At 36.8% G+C, this 19,865-nt stretch overlaps 3 protein-coding genes across 3 annotated transcripts; 1 reads left to right on the top strand and 2 right to left on the bottom strand.

The window, feature by feature from the left end:
* Positions 1 to 602: 602 nt before the first annotated feature.
* On the bottom strand, positions 603 to 6,268 carry LOC111493821 (lycopene epsilon cyclase, chloroplastic-like). The gene is made up of 11 exons (XM_023143701.1): positions 5,775 to 6,268; positions 4,866 to 5,037; positions 4,310 to 4,445; positions 4,125 to 4,235; positions 3,914 to 4,016; positions 3,329 to 3,472; positions 3,136 to 3,243; positions 2,317 to 2,413; positions 2,107 to 2,235; positions 1,870 to 2,002; positions 603 to 938 (listed from the first exon to the last, which is right to left on the bottom strand). Exons 1-11 carry the CDS (start codon positions 6,072 to 6,074, stop codon positions 770 to 772), a joined length of 1,602 nt encoding a protein of 533 aa, XP_022999469.1. The 5' UTR covers positions 6,075 to 6,268; the 3' UTR covers positions 603 to 769.
* Positions 6,269 to 7,157: 889 nt separating this feature from the next.
* Positions 7,158 to 16,106, top strand: LOC111493807 (U-box domain-containing protein 34-like). Its single transcript, XM_023143665.1, has 9 exons — positions 7,158 to 7,411; positions 7,499 to 7,620; positions 7,694 to 7,821; positions 9,105 to 9,226; positions 9,302 to 9,483; positions 9,597 to 9,698; positions 10,209 to 10,637; positions 10,714 to 11,454; positions 15,822 to 16,106. Exons 1-9 carry the CDS (start codon positions 7,252 to 7,254, stop codon positions 16,014 to 16,016), a joined length of 2,181 nt encoding a protein of 726 aa, XP_022999433.1. The 5' UTR covers positions 7,158 to 7,251; the 3' UTR covers positions 16,017 to 16,106.
* Positions 16,107 to 16,725: 619 nt separating this feature from the next.
* Positions 16,726 to 18,893, bottom strand: LOC111493862 (pre-mRNA cleavage factor Im 25 kDa subunit 1-like). The gene is made up of 7 exons (XM_023143762.1): positions 18,582 to 18,893; positions 18,439 to 18,484; positions 18,073 to 18,166; positions 17,904 to 17,977; positions 17,748 to 17,831; positions 17,568 to 17,678; positions 16,726 to 17,015 (listed from the first exon to the last, which is right to left on the bottom strand). The coding sequence occupies exons 1-7, from the start codon at positions 18,749 to 18,751 to the stop codon at positions 16,944 to 16,946; spliced, it is 651 nt and encodes a 216-aa protein (XP_022999530.1). The 5' UTR covers positions 18,752 to 18,893; the 3' UTR covers positions 16,726 to 16,943.
* Between the last annotated feature and the right edge of the window lie 972 nt (positions 18,894 to 19,865).

Below are 19,865 nucleotides of genomic sequence, written 5' to 3'. Positions count from 1 at the left end.
CTACTAATAATAAATTCCACACTTTTAGTTTTATTATTATTATGGTTTAAGAATATTAATGATGATTTGAATTTGTGAGCTTTTAAAATTAGTAAGATATCTTAACCAATACTTAGTTATGGTAAAATATAAATGCTACGATTTTAGTTGATTTTATCTCCCTTATTTAATAATAATAAGGAATTATTCTGTGTTTATCTTTAAACCTATATGCCTAAATATAAGTTACAAAATTATTCATATATAATAAATGACTATTAAAATAATTCTATATGCCTCTATTCTCACTCGTTGGAATTAAAAATAAATTATTTCGTTTTAGACTATAGATATGACAAAAGAAAGTAAAGTCTATTCACCATCTAAAAATAAACAAAAAAGATATATCATATTTGACGTTTTCCTTCGACGCTAAGTTCTCATGGTTTTTTTAGTGCTTTTAAAAATTGGATAAATAAATTATGAATATCTTCATACTCTCCAGTAGGGTAAGATATATAGTTTTATACATGTTCTTCCCCTAATCAGATTTGAATCTACACCTCAAGAAAGGGGAAGGGGGCAGATACTATAATTACTGGGTTAAGATGGAAATTAAGAGCAGAGAGATGGAAGAGATTACTGAATATGTACACTACACATAACAATGTCCAGTAACAAACATACAGAGAAAAGGGAGGAGAAATACCTCTCAGGGCTGGCCCCTCGTGTAATTCTACACATTGTTCTTACATAACAGGAAGAAGATGTTGGAAGGGGTAAATTCAATTCAAGCTACTGTGAGATATGTTCTTATCATGTTTGCTCCAGTGGGATCAGAAACAAGATGTTTCACGAGGCACATTCTTAGGTCATTTGGAGCAATGACGAACATATACAACGCAAAAAGTGCGAGGTCTGCTGAAGACAATGTAGACCCAAGAAATCCCTGCCACATCCTGCAACTTAAGAACAATAATGAGTATACATACATACAAGCTGTCGTTCAGTTTATCAATGGAGATTATTCTTTTGCTACAAACATTAAGAATCCAGCAAAATCATCCATATGTCTAATCTGTTGCACGTACATGTTAAGGAATTCAAACCCACCCCACCCCACCTCACAAAATAAAATAAAATAATAATAAACAAATAAACAACACCTCATGATCAGTAATAAATCATTAATGAACCTAAAAGTGAAGTTGATGGGTTATAATAAGTTGAAGTTGTGGCCATGTTAAATCACCAATGAATTAAAAAGGTTAACCTGATAGATTATGGTAAATTTAGTTACTACAACTACGCTATTAAAGCGTTTAAGGTTTCCAGAACATGATAATAGGCCTTCAAAGAATTTGCATCATATGGCTTTTGTTGGGCATGTGGGTAGGGTTCATGTCATGTTAGAAGTGAAGAGGATCAGGCAAATTTTCTATTTGAGTGAGACCTTAGAATAGCCTTTTAGATATGATTAAAAATAAAACTACATGGACTTGACATAGAGTATGCAATATCATAATATCATACTGTTGTACAAGATAAATGGGGAAGCTTGTGAAGCTTCATTGCCCTAGTAAAATTGAAATATAATTGCACTTATAGAAGACTCTTCATCCCAACGTCAGCCGCTATTCTAAAACATAATTGATTAACAAAGGTAATTAATCCGGTAAAACATTCTGGCTTTCAATTAGGATTAGTTTAAGTCTACAAAATAATACAAATGTACATGCAACCTCCATGTTGGGTAACTACTACTTTCTTAATTTGGCTCTACATTGATTTATTTATTTATAGCATCCTACAATCTAAAATACCAGGCTATTACTGTCTAAGCACCAAAATTTCAGACTACATAAGCAAATAAGAGGAAATTGATCGTACCAATCTGGCAATTGGAAGAAAGTCCGGAAAAATGTACGAATGCCCTCAATGTCCAGTTGAACAATCAGTGCAAGCCCAAACAGAAAAAATGCTCTCTGGCGCTTCCTTTCTTGTGGCCAAAGCGTGTTCCAAGCTGGAATAACAGATAAATCAATAAACATTGAAAAATACTTGCAAGATAGTGGACAGAGGAAAATAGTCTCCTTGAAAAAGCTCTAAACACAAAAACTGGCCCACCCTGCATTGAGATATTCCCATAGCTTCTTCCGCTAGCAAGACCACCCTTTAGCTGTCTTTGCTTCAAAACTTTTGCAATAACAGAAGCATATTTTGGAGCTTCAGACAGAGATCTAACAACTGAATAACCTGCTTGATGATAACGAAGTGTATAAGACTTCTTAGATTGATAATTCAACAACATAGATGTTCAGCTCGCTTTTTGAATACCTGTGGCTGGATGAACCATGCTGGCAGCTGCACCAAATGCGAGGTTTTTCTGCTCTGTGTTTGGCAAGGAACCACCAACTGGAATATAAGACCATTCCTACATGGAAGATTATGTCCTTTTCACTCTTTTACTGGTTTAATAAGAACTGTCAAGAATAACCAGGTGTACAATGATTTGAAATGCAAGAGAACTGATAGTATATATGATAAGCAACAAAATATTGGAATTTAATGAAAGAGGAAAGTTTCATGCCATGCATAATTCTGAGCAAATCAGATTTGTAAACAACTGTGTTACGTCACAGAGTAATGATCTTTAACCCATCCATCAATAGGTGTGGAAATTTACCAAGTCCTAGTTGGTCCACTAAAAAGCAGAACAAATAAAGAGTATAACTACACTACACCAATTCGATATCCGACAAATGACCTCAAGTAATGCAAAGGCATCGTTCATGTTGATGATATGTGAACATGCACCAATAAGAATAAAATACACAAAGCCACAAGAAAAGGGTGAAATCCACAGCTTTCAGATAAGAAAGTACTGATAAGGAAGGTTGAGAATGAAACCTCAATTTCCTCTGCATCTTCTATCTTATTTGGAAAGGTGTTCGTTTCGTATCTACTTCACATAACAATACCTCCTAGTCGACTGATTACTAAATGGAAGAAAGAAAGCAGGGGAAAAACAGACATACACACGAACAACCATCTCATGTACTCTTCTGAAAGAGATGTAAGGTCGTATTGAACAAATGGTAACATGGTAAGTAGTAACTCGCTATAAAGGCAATAAACATCATTCGCCAAGAGTACCTCCTCATATGTTTTCACAATTTGGATCCCCATAGTCTTTAATCTTGACATAAGTTTTTTCTTTAAGAGATCAAATGGCATAGCTTCTTTTGAAGCTAAGCAAGTTTCCTGCAAATTTTAAATTTCCAAGTGAATTCATACATGATTATGAGAAAAATAAAGTATGAAATAAACCAGTAACAATGGCACAGACCTCGAAGAATACTTTTGTCGGAGACATGGGCATGGCGTACAGAAATGTAGGATATTGTGCTTCTAAAGATGAATTGTCTTGTTTTGCGTGGTTCCTGTAGTCCATAAAAACCATAAGTCGTGGATCGTAAGGATTGTTTTCCACCTGAAATGGTCAAAAAGATGGACGTGAATGGTTATCAACACAGAACAAAATTCCGTGTAAGAACAGAACATTATTTTGTTAAGGAAATAAATCTGGAGAGCAATATCGAGAATTACAAACGAAGGTTTCGTAAACTTGATATTAATATGAATTTCCAAGAGTTCAAACTCACAAATTCTTACTTTGATACAAAGTTAAATTACCAATAAACTTAAAAGTTTAAACTAATAAGTTATAATATATTTCATATTGTATATATTCTTAAAGATATCTTGCAGTAACAAACTATCCAAGAGTTTCCGTACGGTATTTCAATGATGATGTGCAAACTCAGTGGTGTCTATCATATAGTAATCCATTTCAACAACTTTCTAAGATCTTATACAAGTCGTCTGTAGGAAGAAAAGAAAGAAGAAAAAACAGAGGAATTCTCCTTCCTACCTCAACCTCCACACCGTAAGCTGTTTGGACAGACACCTTTGGCCCACCAACCTCATACTGCAGCAATTTACCTGAAGCTGCTCCTGATGCAACTGTTGCGAGTCTACAATACAAATTTAAATATTTGAAGAAAGAACAAATAGTTAATATAAGCGACCTAAAATACTTCACATTGAAGCTAACAGTGTGTAAATAAGAGAATCCATTTTACCTGCACGGGACAAAAATATCATGTTCACAAGCTACAAGGCTATGGCCAGAGGTAGTTTCAACAATGCTGTCCACTCTGGAGTTGAGATATGAAACACCTGACTTGGTACACCTATATGAATTGATACATTATATAAAATTCAAATGTATAAATTGGTCGTTGTACAAAAAATCACTTTGTCTTACTTTTTAAGCAGCTCCTCGTGGAGCAAATGCCTGCTAACACGTCCATATGCACGGCCAATAAGAACAGGATCCTTGTCATCAAGATATATGACTGTATCCGGCCATACATGTTCTATACACCCTTCAAGCCCAAGATCTGTAAGGTTGAAAAATAGAGTTTAGACGAAAGTGGAGGTTGGACTCAACAGACGGCATAACCTTAATACGTTAAGAAACAGTAGTATACTGTGTCATTTCCTTCTTAGGATATTAGTTTTAAATATGACTAGTCAAAATCTACTTTAACTTATAAACTGAAGTTTTTAAGCTTAACCTATCAACATAAGTTTTTCAGCTTGATTTAATAATATGTTAGAAGAGTATAATAACTTAGAAACTTTTAGGATGGATTTAATGATCTATTTAAGAACGAAAAGGAGAAATATATTCTATAGCATGATGGGATGAATTTTGGATATAATTTCTTCTTAGTTATTATGAGTATAGTTTAAAACTGAACTAAGACGAGGGCAGTCTGAAATGTTGCTGAAACATTGGGTAGGATGCATCAACATACCATTGAATTCATCTTCCCACACGCCATAGTTATTTGTAAAAGGTAGATCTGGACCAATGAGTCCAACTTTTAATCCCAAAGCAGCCGATTCCGCAGCCAGAGCAAGACCAGCAGGACCACAACCAATAACCACCAAGTCCAATACGTCGTTTCCAATTGATATTGGCGGTAGCTGAAACAATAATAAAAGGGGTTTAACATATACTCAAAATTGAAACGCCTGTTAGAATGATAATCATTTACCAGAATCACGATCATACGAATATAATGGAAAGGAAGATACAATTGAACCATTTTTTTCAACAAAAAAACAAAGTCTATTTAAAGTAAATGGAGGAACATGTGATGTGCTTCCAGAAATCCAGAAATTCATTTATAATTGACAATAAGCTTCAAACCCAACAATATCAATTCCATCCTCAAATTTATACAATAGAATAAAGAAAAATAAAGGGTAGGAAAAAGAAACTTAAACATTAGTCACGAGTAGCAGCCCAATGCAGGAAAACGGAGAGTATCAAGGCGTATTACCATGTGCCATAGAGACATTAATTCCATTGAACCTACCGCCTCAGATATAAGTGCATAATTTAATCGAGCCATAGAGGCCAAAAGATATAATATTAAGTCCTTCGAACTCCCATATGCTTAAGCTTTGAAATCAGGGTGGATTTAGTCAATTAATTTATACAAGATTGCAGGGAGTATAGACTTTTAAGAGCGCAAGCATATTAAATTATAGTGGCACCAATCCCAATAACAAGTATAAAAAAGTTCAGATGAAATTTGAGCATTTAATTAATTTATTTGACAAACTACAAATTTAATATCTACATCAACGCTATGGTGACGAAAATAATAAAAAGTCAGCGATGAAAAAGTAAGAAAAATGGGTGGAGATGGCCGAACCACGTCTGCGAGCTTGGACTGCATCTCCATCGTCTTGTTCTGCTGCATTTGAACAAACAGAAGCTCAGAGCCACCGCCTTTAATGTAATCTTCATCGTCTGCAAATCCTTCTCTGACTGCAGTGCAACTCTCACTTCCGGTACCGGCCATAACAAGCATCGAACGCCGACGCAAACCGAACTGACGGCTTTCTTTTCTACAAAACAACCGGAATCTTCTTGTTCCCGATGAAGCTAAGCTAGGGCTATTAGAAGCTGCCATTACTGCAAAATTCCGAGCAGCGAGTCCCATACACTCCATTGTTGAGTTTTCTAATCGCGTTTTCTTGAAGAAGCAAGCATCTACGCCATTAATAGATCTCCGATTGCTTGAGAAGAGAGAAGAATCAAAGGAAAAACAGGAATGGGATTCAAGAGAATGAGATTGCGATTTCCATTGCCTCGCTCGTTCTCGAAGTCTTGTCTACTTCGCTCATCCTCAAATGTTGTAACTCGTGGGATAGGGAGGGAAATTAAATGGTGGTGTTTTATTCGCGGACTTGCAAACGGCCATCCGCCAGTGACACGTATAGGCACATTATTGGTTCGAAGTCCCTCCAAGAACGTACCTTATCCATGTAAAACGATTCGTTTTGCTGAGGCGTGATTAATTAAAATAATAAACCCATAGGGGCAGGCGGGCAGGGAAGCCGGGCAGGGCAGCCTTTTGGCTTTTGCCACTCTCGACTGGCGGGAAGGTACGGAATGCGACTGCCTACAGGCTACCACTCAAATACAGACACCGTTAGATTTAATGAAATACCAAATTTAACCTTTATTGAATTGTATCTTTTTCAGCTATTTATCTTTCTCTATTATTTATTTAGAAAGAATTGCAATTATTTTTCTGGGATTTTAATAATTTTATTTAAGATAAATTAAGCAAAAATTACTATAAATAAAAAACAAATAATCTAAATTGTTTAGCTTGTGAAATTTTAAATTTATATAATTATTGATTTTGAATTTTAATTAATAAAACCGATAAAATTTAAGAGACATAAATTGATATTTACCCAATTCTTACATAATTGATGCTGTATTTATTTATGTTTAATGCTCTATTATAATTAATAAAAATTATGGTAGCTATTAACTACGGCAATACCCACACTGCCATAATTGATAATAATAAATACTTCAAAATAATAATTATAATAAAACCAATTACCACATTTCAAATAATAATAATAAAATAATTTGTGGTGTTAATTATTTTTATTTGTAATAATCAAAATTAATAATAAATAAATAAGACTAAAGGTTAAAATCGGAATTTGCCAAGAACAAAATTATCATCCAAATTCCAAACCCAAAGTCAATGGTGAAGTCGTCGCATGCCAAGAACGACGGCGACCCAATTGACTTACAGAATTGAAAATGAAAAGTAAACTCAAAATGAAGGAAAAATAGAACCAAATGGTGGTGTTTCCAAGGCAATGACATCAGTGGCGGTTGCCATTAACGGCGTTCGCGGCGGCAAAGGCGGTGGCGGAAGCCGCCGCGCCGTCAGATGGGCTGTGGAGAATCTGTTGCCAACCGCCGATCGGTTCATATTGGTTCATGTTATGCCCAAAATCACCTCCATCCCCACCCCAAGTAAGTGCCTAAAAATCTCCTGTCTCAGACACCGTAAGCCGATCCCTCAATTTCTTGATGTTTGAGTTTGTGGTGTTTGTTTTACAGTGGGGGATCTTGTGGCGGTCTCGGAGCTTGACGCAGATGTAGTAGCGCTTTATGTTCATGATGTAAAACAGAAATATGAACAGATTTTTGTTCCTTTCAAGAAGATGTGTAGAAGAGAGAAGGTAATTTCAAGCTGTTTTTAAAAAAATTTAGCCCTAAATTCATGGTGAATTGAAATGGGTATTTGTTTTGCAGTTTCTTCTACTGGTTGAAACTTTGATTCTGGAGGATGATAATCCCGCCACTGCACTTATGAGATATGCATCTGAATCTGGGATTAAACACTTGGTTTTGGGTTCTTGTTTTAGGACTTGCATAGCAAGGTATTTGGCTATATGAATGTATTTTGTGCTGATATTTGTGTCATTTTTACTGTTCTTCCAAGGATCTTGGAGTAGAAATTCAAATTCATTCATAGAAATATGCATAGACGGTTAGGAATCACGACTCTCCACAATGGTATGATATTGTCCACTTTGAGCATAAGCTCTCATGGCTTTGCAATGGGCTTCCCCAAAAGGCCTCATACCAATGGAGATAGTATTCCTCACTTATAAATCCATGATCTTCCACTAAATTAACCAATGTGCGACTCACTCCCAATAATCCTCAACATAGACATGGAAGTTTATATGATGTTTTGAACTCATTTCACTTGATTTGATTCGTAAGATAATATCTTACATGTGAGATCCTATGCTCGTTGGAGAGAAGAACGAAACATTTCTTATAAGGGTGTGGAAACATCTTCCTAACAGACGTGTTTTAAAAACCATGAGGTTGACGACGATACGTAATGGGTTAAAGTGGATAATATCTGCTAGCGGTGTGCTTGGGCTGTTACGAATGGTATTAGAGCCAGACACTGGGTGGTGTGCCAACGAGGATGTTGGGCCCCTAAGGGAGTTAATTGTGAGATCCCACGTTGGTTGGAGAGGGAACGAAGCATTCCTTATAAGGGTGTAGAAACCTCTCCCTAACAGACGTGTTTTAAAATCGTGAGACTGACGGCGATATGTAATGGGTTAAAGCGGACAATATCTGCTAGCGGTGTGCTTGGACGGTTACAAATGGTATCAGAGTCAGACACCGGGCGGTGTGCTAGCGAGGATGCTAGGTCCCCAAGGGGGTGGATTGTGAGATCCCACATTGGTTGGATAGGGGAACAAAGCATTCCTTTTAAGAGTGTAGATTCCTCTCCCTAACAGACGCGTTTTAAAATTGTGAGACTGACGGCGATATGCAACGGGTTAAAGCGGACAATATCTGCTAGCGGTGAGCTTGGGCTGTTACAAATGGTATTAGAGCCAGACACCGGCTGGTGTGCCAGCAAGGATGTTGGGCCCCCAAAGGGGTAGAATGTGAGATCCCACATTGGTTGGAGAGGGGAACAAAGCATTCCTTATAAGGGTGTGGAAACCTCTCCCTAACAGACGTGTTCTAAAACTATGAGACTGACGACGATATGTAATGGGTTAAAACGGACAATATCTACTAGTGGTGTGCTTGGGCTGTTACATTACATGACTCGGAATGTGTCGTTGTCGAAGACGGTTTGATATGATTTCAATATTTTGATGCTAACATTTGGTATAATTATTGGTAGGAGGCTGAAAGGGGATTCAGTACCCTCTGCTATTATGAGAGCTGCTTCTAGGTGTTTTGATATCTATGTTATATATAGGAGAAGAGTCATTACACGAACGGCTACTACTGCCCCATCTAGTGGTAATTAGCTGAAAACACTTGGTTCTCTTGTCATTAGTTTTAACACTAGATGATGTATGCGATTGTTTTTCGTAGAAACTGACTCGAGGCAGTGGATGCTTGGTGATACCGATTACTATAGGGGTTCGAGTACAGTTAGTGAAAAATCATTTGGAACGCTGTCTTCTTCTTCCATGTCGAATGTTCATCGAAGGGGCGATAGCCTCGAAGTTAATTCTACCGAGCAACTGAACTCTTTGAGTACTCTAACTGAGGAGGTTTTTGTTTTTTGTTTTTGTGTTTTGAGCTTTGCTGCTATCTCGATCGAATTTCGTCGCCATTTTGAGGTGATGCTATGGTGAGTTCTTAAATAAAAGCTCCTGAATTGTAGGAAGATATGCAGGCTGAAGTTGAATCGCTGCAGCTAGAATTGGAGAGTACTGTTTCCTTGTACAAACAAGCTTGTGAAGAACTTGTTCATGCTCAGAAGAAGGTGAGAGCCTGATCATTATATCGGTTTTGGCATAACGTTGTCAAGGCATATTCAGTACTGCTTTACTCGAGCTTTGTTCCCGTGGATACACTGTTTTGTTGGGAAAGTGGCTAGTAAATTCTTTGACTAAGGCCTAGAATCACTTGAGCTTTAAATTCTTTGACTAAGGCCTAGAATCACTAGGGGCTTTAAACTCTTTAACTAAGGCCTAGAATCACTCGAGGGCTTTAAACTCTCTGACTAAGGTCTAGAATCACTCAGGGGCTTTAAATTCTCTGACTGAGGCCTAGAATCACTCGAGGGCTTTAAATTCTTTGACTAAGGCCTAGAATCACTTAGGGGCTCTAAATTCTTTGACTAACGCCTAGAATCATTCGGGGGCTTTAAATTCTTTGACTAAGGCTTAGAATCACTCCGGTTCTTTGTTCCCGAAACTCCCTTCCACCTCCTGTTGTCTTCACAGAAATTCAAAGAAATAATGTAAATGCCCATTTGTGCTTGGTTTTGCAGGTTCAGTCACTTACATCCGAATGCCTTGAAGAATCAAGAAAAGTGAACGCTGCATTGGAAAGGGAACAAGCTTTGAGGAAAGTGGCTGCTGAAGAGAAAGCAAAGCACTTGGAAGCCATTAAGGAGCTTGAGGAGGCAAAGGACTCACTAGCTAAAGAAGCTTATGAGAGGCAGCTAGCTGAGCTTAATGCCTTAAAGGAGTCCTTGGAGAAGAAGAAAATTGTTGATACTCTTCTGACTAATGATAGGAGGTACAGAAGGTATACTACAGCCGAAATAGAAGCTGCGACGAATTTCTTCGATGAAGTTAACGTGATCGGTGAGGGCGGATATGGGAAAGTCTACGTATGCAGTCTCGATCATACCCCGGTAGCCATTAAGGTCTTTCGACACGACATATTCGAGAACAAGGACGAGTTTCTCAAAGAGGTATCATTTTTCTAACTCTTCATGGTTGTTATCCAATTGATGATCCTCATTGTATCAGCTGAAATTATCTCTGCAGGTTGAAATTCTGAGCCAGATACGCCATCCACACGTGGTTTTACTGCTCGGAGCTTGCCCCGAGCGAGGTTGCTTGATTTACGAATACATGGAAAATGGAAGCTTAGATGATCATATCTTGCTCCGGAATGGAAAACCTCCCCTCCCGTGGTCTATTAGACTTAGAATAGTTTTTCAAGTAGCGTCTGGGCTTGCATTCTTACACAATTCAAAGCCAGAGCCTATTATTCATAGAGATCTCAAACCGGGTAATATCTTACTTGATAGAAACTTTGTAAGCAAAATCTCAGACGTTGGAATGGCTAAGATCATCGGCGATATCGTGCCTGACAATGTGACGGAGTACCGAAACACCATTCTTGCTGGGACTCTGCATTACATGGATCCTGAATATCAGAGAACTGGCACACTCCGACCGAAGTCGGATACGTATGCGCTCGGAGTAACAATTCTGCAGTTGTTGACCGGGCGGCAGCCCCACGGTCTTCTTCTGGCTGTCGAGAACTCTATCGCAAGTGGCTCGCTTGCAGATATTCTAGATAAGTCGATTACTGACTGGCCTCTAGCTGAAGCTGAGGAGCTAGCTGGACTGGCACTGAAGTGCTTGAAGCTTAGATGCAGGGATAGGCCAGATCTTGAAACTGAAGTTCTTCCAGTCCTTAAAAGGCTCGTTGATTTTGCAGATGCGTTTCGGAAAGGTGCTGCCAATCCCCCAAGCCACTACTTCTGCCCAATCCTCCAGGTCAGTTTTGTTGAAATATCATCACTAGCTCAATAGAATCAAGCCCAATAATTCTACGAGCACTTATATATTTATTTTAGTAGAAATTTTAGGAGAAGAAATATAGATATTTTAAGAAAAAGATTCAGATTCGTTAGATTTAGATTTAGATTTGTTAGGTCTAGATTGCAGTATAAATACACTTACACCCTACCTGGGTTATTCATCTAATAAATCAAAAAAAAAATATTCTACCCAGTGTTTTGTATTCTCTTGTCGATTGGTCTTAATAAAAAGTGCGAGTGTTTCCCACCATAGAGAGTTAGTGTTGGTCTTAATAAAGAGTGCGAGTGTTTCCCCACCATAGAGAGTTAGTGTTCAACAATTGTATTAGAGCTTGGTTAGTGTAGGTTATCTAATTTCTTGGAATTCTTAGTATGCTTTGTGGCTGCATTTATGTCTGATCTTTCACATCAGAAACAATTTCTTGAGATTAGTAGTGAGTGAGTTTCTTTTGTGTCGTGAGTAGTCTGTAACTCTGCAAGTCTTGTGTCGAAAGAGCTTGTTTGGTATTACTGAGATATGACCAATACGATGGGTGATTTCCAAATCGTTGGAGGAATCAAGAAAGTCAACAACAACTACAACACGTAGGCAACATGCATGATGTCCTATTTACAAGGACAGGATCTTTGGGAGATCATTGACGGGTGTGAAACTACACTGCCAGAGGAGGATTCTAATGGTGCCTTGCGCAAATGGAGAATCAAAGCAGGCAAAGCAATGTTTGCCTTGAAGATCACAATCGGAGAAGAGATGTTAGAACATATTTGGGATGACAAACACCGGAATAAGCATGAGATACGTTCGTGATGTTGTTTTCAAAGAAGAACGATACGAGGCTACAACTTCTAGAGAATGAGTTGTTGTCAATTACACAACGTGACATGACGATTGCTCAGTACTTTCACAAGGTCAAATCGATCTGTCGGGAGATTGCTAAACTAGACCCGAAGTCTGCCATTGTAGAATCTCGTATGAAGAGGATTATAATCCACGGATTGCGACCGGAATATTGAAACTTCATTACTGCTGTACAAGGTTGGCCCACTCAACCATCACTTGTAGAGTTTGAAAATTTGTTAGCCAGCCAAGAAGCGATGGCTAAACAAATGGGAAGCATCACATTGAAGGGTGAAGAAGAAGCACTCTACACAAGTGAAAGTCGGAGCAATAATAGGCCGTCTATCAAACGTGGATACAATGGTGACAAAAGAAGAAGCTACCAAGGAACTGCATAACTGAGAACTCAGAAGAACGACAACAAGAATTTCCAAGAAAAGAGATTTGGAGGTATTTGCTATAATTGTGCGAAAAAGGGCCACATGTATAGAGATTGTTGGTCCAGGAAAAAGTCTATTGAAAGCAATGTGACAATATCCAAAAAGAAGATAGAGGATGAATGGGATGCATAGATACTATGTCCTATAGAAGAAGACGAGCTAGCACTCATGGCGACAATGGAAGACCATATCAATTATGAGAATGACTGGATCGTTGATTCAAGATGTTCAAACCACATGACTAGCGATCAGAGAAAATTGCAAGACAAGAAAGAGTACAAAGGAAGTCGTATGGTACGCACAGCAAATAACACAGTTATTAATTGCTCAAATCGGCAATACGACAATCATGCCTGGCAATAAGTCTGATTCAGTGTCGCTACATAATGTTTATCATGTACCGGGTATAAAGAAGAACTTGTTGTCAGTGTCACAACTAACAACATCAGGAAGCTACGTCTTGTTTGGGCTAGAAGATGTAAAAGTTTATCAAGATGTTAAGATAATAGGAAAGTCGACAATAGAAGGACGAAGAGCGGAGTCTGTCTACGTCTTATCTACAGACGCCTATGTTGACAAGACCCGAAAGAATGAGACGACAGATCTATGGCATGCAAGATTGGGACATATTAGCTACCATAAGTTGAAGCTGATTATGGAGAAATCCATGCTCAAAAGTCTACCTCAACTTGAAGTCAAAATAGACGTTGTCTGCACTCAATGTCAATATGGTAAAGCTCATCAATTACCTTACAAAGAGTCAAGTTTCAAAGCAAAAAAACCATTAGAGTTAATTCACTCTGATTTATTTGGCCCAGTCAAACAAGCATCGATTAGTGGAATGCGGTATATGGTGACATTTATTGACAACTACTCAAGATATGTGTGGATTTTCTTTATGAAAAAAAAGTCTGACACGTTCTCAAAGTTTCAAGAATTCAAGATGATGGTCGAAGGAGAAGTAGGAGTGAAGATTCGTTGCCTACGTTCAGACAATGGCAGAGAATACACGTCAAATGAGTTTCGATCAATATTTACACGAGTGTGGGATACGACGTCAATTTACATGTGCCAACACGCCACAACAAAATGGTGTAGCAGAAAAAAAAAATCGACACCTTGCAGAAACCTGTCGAAGCATGTTACACGCAAAGAACGTTCTAGGAAGATTTTGGGCTGAAGCTATGCGAACTGCTGCCCATGTGATCAACAAGCTTCCTCAACCAAAGCTAGGATTCGCCTCACCATTTGAGATACTATGGGATATGAAACCTACAGTTAGTTACTTCCGAGTATTTGGTTGTGTTTGCTATGTATTTGTGCCTGACCATCTACGTAGCAAGTTTGACAAGAAAGCAGTCAAGTGTGTATTTGTTGGATACGACAATCAAAGAAAAGGAGGGAGGTGCTGTGATCCAACAAGTGGAAAATACTATACATCAAGAGATGTAGTTTTCGATGAAACATCTTCATGGTGGTCCTCGGAGAAGAAAGTCTTACCAGATTCAAACATCGAAGAAATTCTACAATAGAAGATGGGGGAGCAAACTACACAAATTCAATCAAGCAAGCTTAGAAAAGCTCTTGATGGACTGAAGCAAGCACCGAGAGCTTGGTATGGTAAGATTGCTGAATTTCTTACCCAAAGTGGTTATTCAGTGTCGCATGCAGACTCAAGCCTATTCATCAAAGAAAGAGAAAGGAAATTTGACAATTGTGTTGGTCTGCATGGACGATTTGATTATCACCTGGGACGACGATAGAGAAATTTATCAAACAAGAGAAAATTTATCAGTACGCTTTCAGATGAAAGAGCTAGGAGAGCTTAAACACTTCTTAGACCTAGAAGTTGATCGCACAGATTAAGGATTGTTTCTCTGCCAACAAAAGTATACAAGAGATATGCTTCCGAAGTTCAGCATGTTAGAGTGCAAGCAAGTTTCAACACTGATGGAGATAAATGTCAAGATTTGTGCACATGAAGGCAAAGAGTTGAACGATGAAACAACATACCGACAACTAGTAGGTAGTCTTATCTACCTAACTTTAACTCGGCCTGATATCTCTTATGCAGTTGGGGTTATGAGTCGATACATGCAAAGTCCAAATAAGCCTCATCTGGATGCAGCTTGACGGATCTTGAGATATGTCAAAGGTACAATCGACTATGGTCTTTTGTACAAAAGAAGCAAAGACTGCAAGCTAGTTGGATATTGTGATGCTGGCTATGCAGGAGACCACGATACTCGAAGGTCAACCACTGGGTATGTGTTCAAGTTTGGTTCGGGAACAATTTCTTGGTGTAGCAAGAGACAACCATCAGTATCATTATTAACTACAGAAGCGAGTATAGAGCAGCTCAGGAAAGTACATGGCTGAAACTCTTGATGGAAGATTTGCACCAGAAAATTGACTATCCAATGTCACTTCTTTGCGACAACCAATCTGCGATTCGCCTAGCAGAAAATCCTGTGTTTCATGCTAGAACAAAGCATGTGGAGGTGCACTACCATTTTATTAAAGAGAAGGTCCTAAAGGAAGAAATCGAGATGCAGCAGATCAAGACAGATGACCAAGTGACAGACTTGTTTACAAAAGGGCTGAATAGCGAATGAGGACTAGTGCTGATGGGGAGTGTTGAAATATCATCAGTCCAATAGAGTCAAGCCCAATAATTGTACGAGCCCATTGTATATTTATTTTAGTAGAGATTTTAGGAAAGATATATGATTTTAGGAGAACGAGATGTAGATATTTTAAGAAAAAGATTGAGATTTGTTAGATTTAGATTTAGATTTGTTAGGTATACATTGCATAGGCTCTATAGTATAAATACACCTCCACCTTTGTTCATCTAAGAAATCCAAAAAAAAGTATTCTACATAGTGTCTTGTATTCTCTTTTCGATTGATCTTAATAAAGAGTGCGAGTGTTCCCAAAGTTGTATTCAACAAGTTTAAGACGCACACAAACACCACTAGCTCTTCATAAGCAGCTTAAGCATGAACTTCATATTCTTCTCTGTTGTATTTGTTTGAAACACAGGAAGTAATGGAGGATCCTTATATAGCGGCCGACGGTTTTACTTACGAGTACGAAGCCATTAAAGCATGGCTCGAGAAATACGACGTATCGCCTGTGACGAAGCTTAAGCTCCAGCATTCTATGTTTATTCCTAACTATACTCTGCGTTCTGCCATACAAGAGTGGAGGTCAAGACTGACATTTTCATCTTCCTAAATTTGAAACTTTGGTTTAGTTCCATATTTGTATAGTTACGGCAAAATCTCATGAATTAATGAATGAATGTTTAGGATTGAATTTCATGTTCTTGAAAAATTCTCCCAATTAATCCGGGTAGCTTGTTTAGCTAGCTTATATATAATTTCTTCTTTTCCTATTTTATTTTATTTTTGAAAGCCATATAATTTATTAAATTATTAGACAAATTACTCCCAGAGATGATCTTGATACGTCTTTGGAACCGTTTTCTAACACGATCTTAGACATCACTTGAAAATAAATATCTACTTAATTTGATCATTTATTGTATTCAAAGTCGTAATCTTCAAAATAAAAAACAATTTAAGTAGTTTAAAACGGACTAAATATATATGATATATAATGATATATAATTTGTTCATAGTTTAAACACGACCCAGTTAAAACATGTATTATTAACTAAGAATTCAAGAGTTCAAATCTTCATTAAATTGCACACATTCTTTTAACCCTAAACTTTAAGAAGTATAACAACTTTAACGTTCTAATAAGTTATCGCTAAATTGTCTTTTTGTTAAAATTTTAACGAAATTAAGAAGTTTATTACAAATTAACAAAAATTAAAAGAATGGTAAAAATTATATTACTAATTAAAACTTATATAACCTAACAAGCCGACAAGTATTTTCATGGGATAAGGATGACATAAATATTTGCCACATTTAACAAAGCATAAGAAAGTCAAGAATTGGCAATTTAAGCAATCGTCTAGTTTTAGCATTCCTTAAAACTCAAGTTGTGAAGTAACAATGTGGGAACTATATGACTGTTATCTTTATGCTTAACAAAATCATCACCATCGTCTATGTGCATGTTTTAAAAAAGGATCTCTCAAACATTCATACAAACTTACCTCACGCCTCTATAATGCACTCATAAATATTCTTAGGTTCCAATGATGTTGAAGGAGAACTTAGAAAGCAGCTGCGGAATGCTCGATATGACTGGCCCGTACGTCTACAAGATCAAAGGATTGACACATAGTTGACTAGTGCAGCTTACTATAATTCAACAATCAAAAGTGCTTAAAAAAATCAATGACCCAAATAAACCTAATAATTCAACACAACGCATACAATTTAGATCCGGTAATAAGTTCATTAAAAATTTGCTTAGATACAATTATATACTTATTATCTCATTTTTCAAAATATATATTGAAATTGAGTTGTAAATCTAAATTCAACATTAAAAAATAAATAAATCAATGTTTTAAGAATTAACCTTTTATTTTCATTAAAAAAAAAAAAAAAAGAATAAATGATCTAAACTAGAACCACCTAAATCTAAATCAAGTTAGTTGGGTTAGGATCAAGTTGAAAAAGTTTACAATTCCATTTAAAAAAATCCTAATCCGACCTAATGCCCTATGAACCCAATAGAGATTTATTTCAAGAATTTCCCCAACAAAATTGAACCGTCTTTCCTTTTCTTTCAATCTTTCAAGGAAAAACTATGATTTGCAAACGTGATAAATTGGACTTCCATAAAGTGTGTTGATAAGGATACCTCATGGCTTTTTTGAATCTGGCATAAAGGAACTGCTATCAACTTGAGGTTCTTTGGCACGAAGAATTCTCGATTCTCCGGCAGCATGACCAGGAAGAGTTTAGTGCACTCCTGCATCAGGTAGTGAGTGAGTTATAGGAAAAGCCATGGCAAGGAAGTAGTCTGTGTCCAAATGACTACCTTGGCGCCTTTTACATTACTGGACAAGTGTGGATCAAAGGTTTCAAAGTCAGGCCTCCACCACATCCCAAGGCACTCGCCGATCTAAACGTTAAAAGAAGAGCACTTCAAATTCAATCATTCAAATCAAATGAACAGATTTGGAAACTGCAGTACCTCCCAATCAGATGCATCAGAGGCTCCAATGGCAGAAAGCTTGCTTGACAGCTTTCGTCTCAGACCATCAAGATCTGTAAATTGAGATCATCCACCATGATCAAATATTCATCAGCTTAACTATGTTACACAAACACAGCTGCAGAATAGATTCACAGCACACAGTTACCTGATTCATTAGGCCTTAGGCGACCACCAGGAAGCTGGACAATTGAATTTCGTAATCGCAATAGCAACAAATGAGGATGTTTAAATAGTTCAACCTAATTTGAGAAACAACGGACGGTTTCAAAACTTTCAGCAACTAAGCACTGCTTCTGATCGCAAGATGCAATGTTCATTTATAAATTTTATAGCAGATTCAGATTCAATGAGAAGATTTCTCCCAAAATGGACTGAATTAATGAGATCAACAGAGCCAGTAAGAAATTCTAGGTGCTTAAAGAAATCGATAACCAAGAGCCAAAAGATTGGTGAAATAGAAGTGAATTAAAGCAACAAAAATACGAGCATTGTGAATGGAGAAGGAACGAACCAGCAAAACTGCTCCGACATAAGTTCTCAATCCGTAAGCGGCATAGCTGCAAAAAAATCAGGCGAGAAAACAGATTAGATAAATTGAAGGACGTAAACAGAAAACAGGCAGTGTAGAGAAGGGATTAAAGGGAGAATGGATACTTGGAATTCATCCTCTGGACGCGATCAGCCAAGGCCTCGTTCTTGAAAAGCAGAGCCTCTTTGGATCCAAAGAAATAGTTTCTGAGAGGGTAAATATCGATGGCTCGGCGTTGCTCGGCGGCAGAAGCTTCATCGTCCTCCATAGCATTCACATGTCCGTCGTCTCCCATGGCCGATTGCAGAAAAACAGAGAGAGATAGAGAGAATCGAATATGGAGAAAAAGGAGGAAAGTGAGTGGGAGTAGAGAATATAGGTCTGGATGTTTGAAGATCGCGTGTGGTTGCAGAGAGTGGACACGAGGCGAAAAGTGGAGTGCGTCACTCGCTCCGTATTTAAGCCTTAAAAAAGACCGAGACATGACGGCCGGTGCGAAACGGAGATATCCACGTGGCTGAGATTCGAAAGGGCTTCAACCTCTTCATTCCCGCCAACTGTTTCTATTTCCATCTTAATGAATTCTTTAATATATTTTTGCTGCCCTAAAAAAAATTCTAAACGTATAATTTAAAATATAGCTATTTAAAAAAATAACAATAAAATAATATTAATATTTTGTACACAAAAATAAAATATAATATTTATAATTTCTTAAAAATTTAAATTTTAATATTATAGCATAATTTATAAAAACCAGTTATATTATAAATTTAGTCTAATATCTTTTACCTAGAGGTTTATAAAATTTAAAAAATATATAATAGCTCTCTAAGCTTTTTAATTTTGTTTTAAAAATATTTATTTCTTTTTAAAAATAATTGATAGGTCAAATACATTTGAAATTTGTATTTATTAAGTAATATATTAGACATAAATCAATAAATCAATAAATTCGTGAGTTTTAAAATATTAAATAGGTGAATAACTTATTTATCACAAAATTTAAAACTTAAAGAATTTATTAGATTTAGTTAATTTTAAATTTAGTAAATTAAATAGATATTTCAACCCATTTCCGGTTATTTATTGAAGAAAAAAAGTAATATATTTTTATATATCTTTTTTGGTAATTAATATTTTAAAGCAGGTTCTAAATTTTTACGACCCAACTTTTGGAAAAAGAAAGGATAAAAGAAAAAGAGACCAACTAACCCAATCCTTTAATCCCGCTTCTAATATTTTCTTCGTCTCCACGTGTCACTTACTTCAAGATTCAACTAAATACTATTATTTTAAAAATAAAGTATCAATTTCCTTGTAAATAATATTTTACAATTAGAAAAAAAAAAAAAAAAATCAACGATAAAGCATGTGAAGAAAATAACACTTTTTTTTTTTTTTTTTTT

The sequence above is a fragment of the Cucurbita maxima genome, unplaced genomic scaffold (genome assembly GCF_002738345.1).
Source record: "Cucurbita maxima cultivar Rimu unplaced genomic scaffold, Cmax_1.0 Cma_Scf00019, whole genome shotgun sequence".
Classification (NCBI taxonomy): Eukaryota; Viridiplantae; Streptophyta; class Magnoliopsida; order Cucurbitales; family Cucurbitaceae; genus Cucurbita; species Cucurbita maxima.
The sequence above is the reverse complement of the archived record's forward strand: the minus strand, read 5'-3'. Positions and strand labels throughout refer to the sequence as shown.

Bases quoted from the DNA above. Each gene is read 5' to 3' on its own strand.
- LOC111493821 (XM_023143701.1), bottom strand. From the start codon at position 6,074: ATGGAGTGTATGGGACTCGCTGCTCGGAATTTTGCAGTAATGGCAGCT. The intron at 5,038-5,774 runs GTTCGGCCATCT...TTATTGTTTCAG, and splicing joins AGTCCAAGCTCGCAGACGTG to CTACCGCCAATATCAATTGG. The intron at 3,244-3,328 runs GTCTGTGCCATT...TAAAATTTGCAG, and splicing joins CGACAAAAGTATTCTTCGAG to GAAACTTGCTTAGCTTCAAA.
- LOC111493807 (XM_023143665.1), top strand. From the start codon at position 7,252: ATGACATCAGTGGCGGTTGCCATTAACGGCGTTCGCGGCGGCAAAGGC. The intron at 7,822-9,104 runs GTATTTGGCTAT...AATTATTGGTAG, and splicing joins TTTAGGACTTGCATAGCAAG to GAGGCTGAAAGGGGATTCAG. The intron at 9,484-9,596 runs GTTTTTGTTTTT...CCTGAATTGTAG, and splicing joins TGAGTACTCTAACTGAGGAG to GAAGATATGCAGGCTGAAGT.
- LOC111493862 (XM_023143762.1), bottom strand. From the start codon at position 18,751: ATGGGAGACGACGGACATGTGAATGCTATGGAGGACGATGAAGCTTCT. The intron at 18,485-18,581 runs GTATCCATTCTC...ATTTTTTTGCAG, and splicing joins GTCCAGAGGATGAATTCCAA to CTATGCCGCTTACGGATTGA. The intron at 17,832-17,903 runs GTACTGCAGTTT...TTTAACGTTTAG, and splicing joins CTGATGCATCTGATTGGGAG to ATCGGCGAGTGCCTTGGGAT.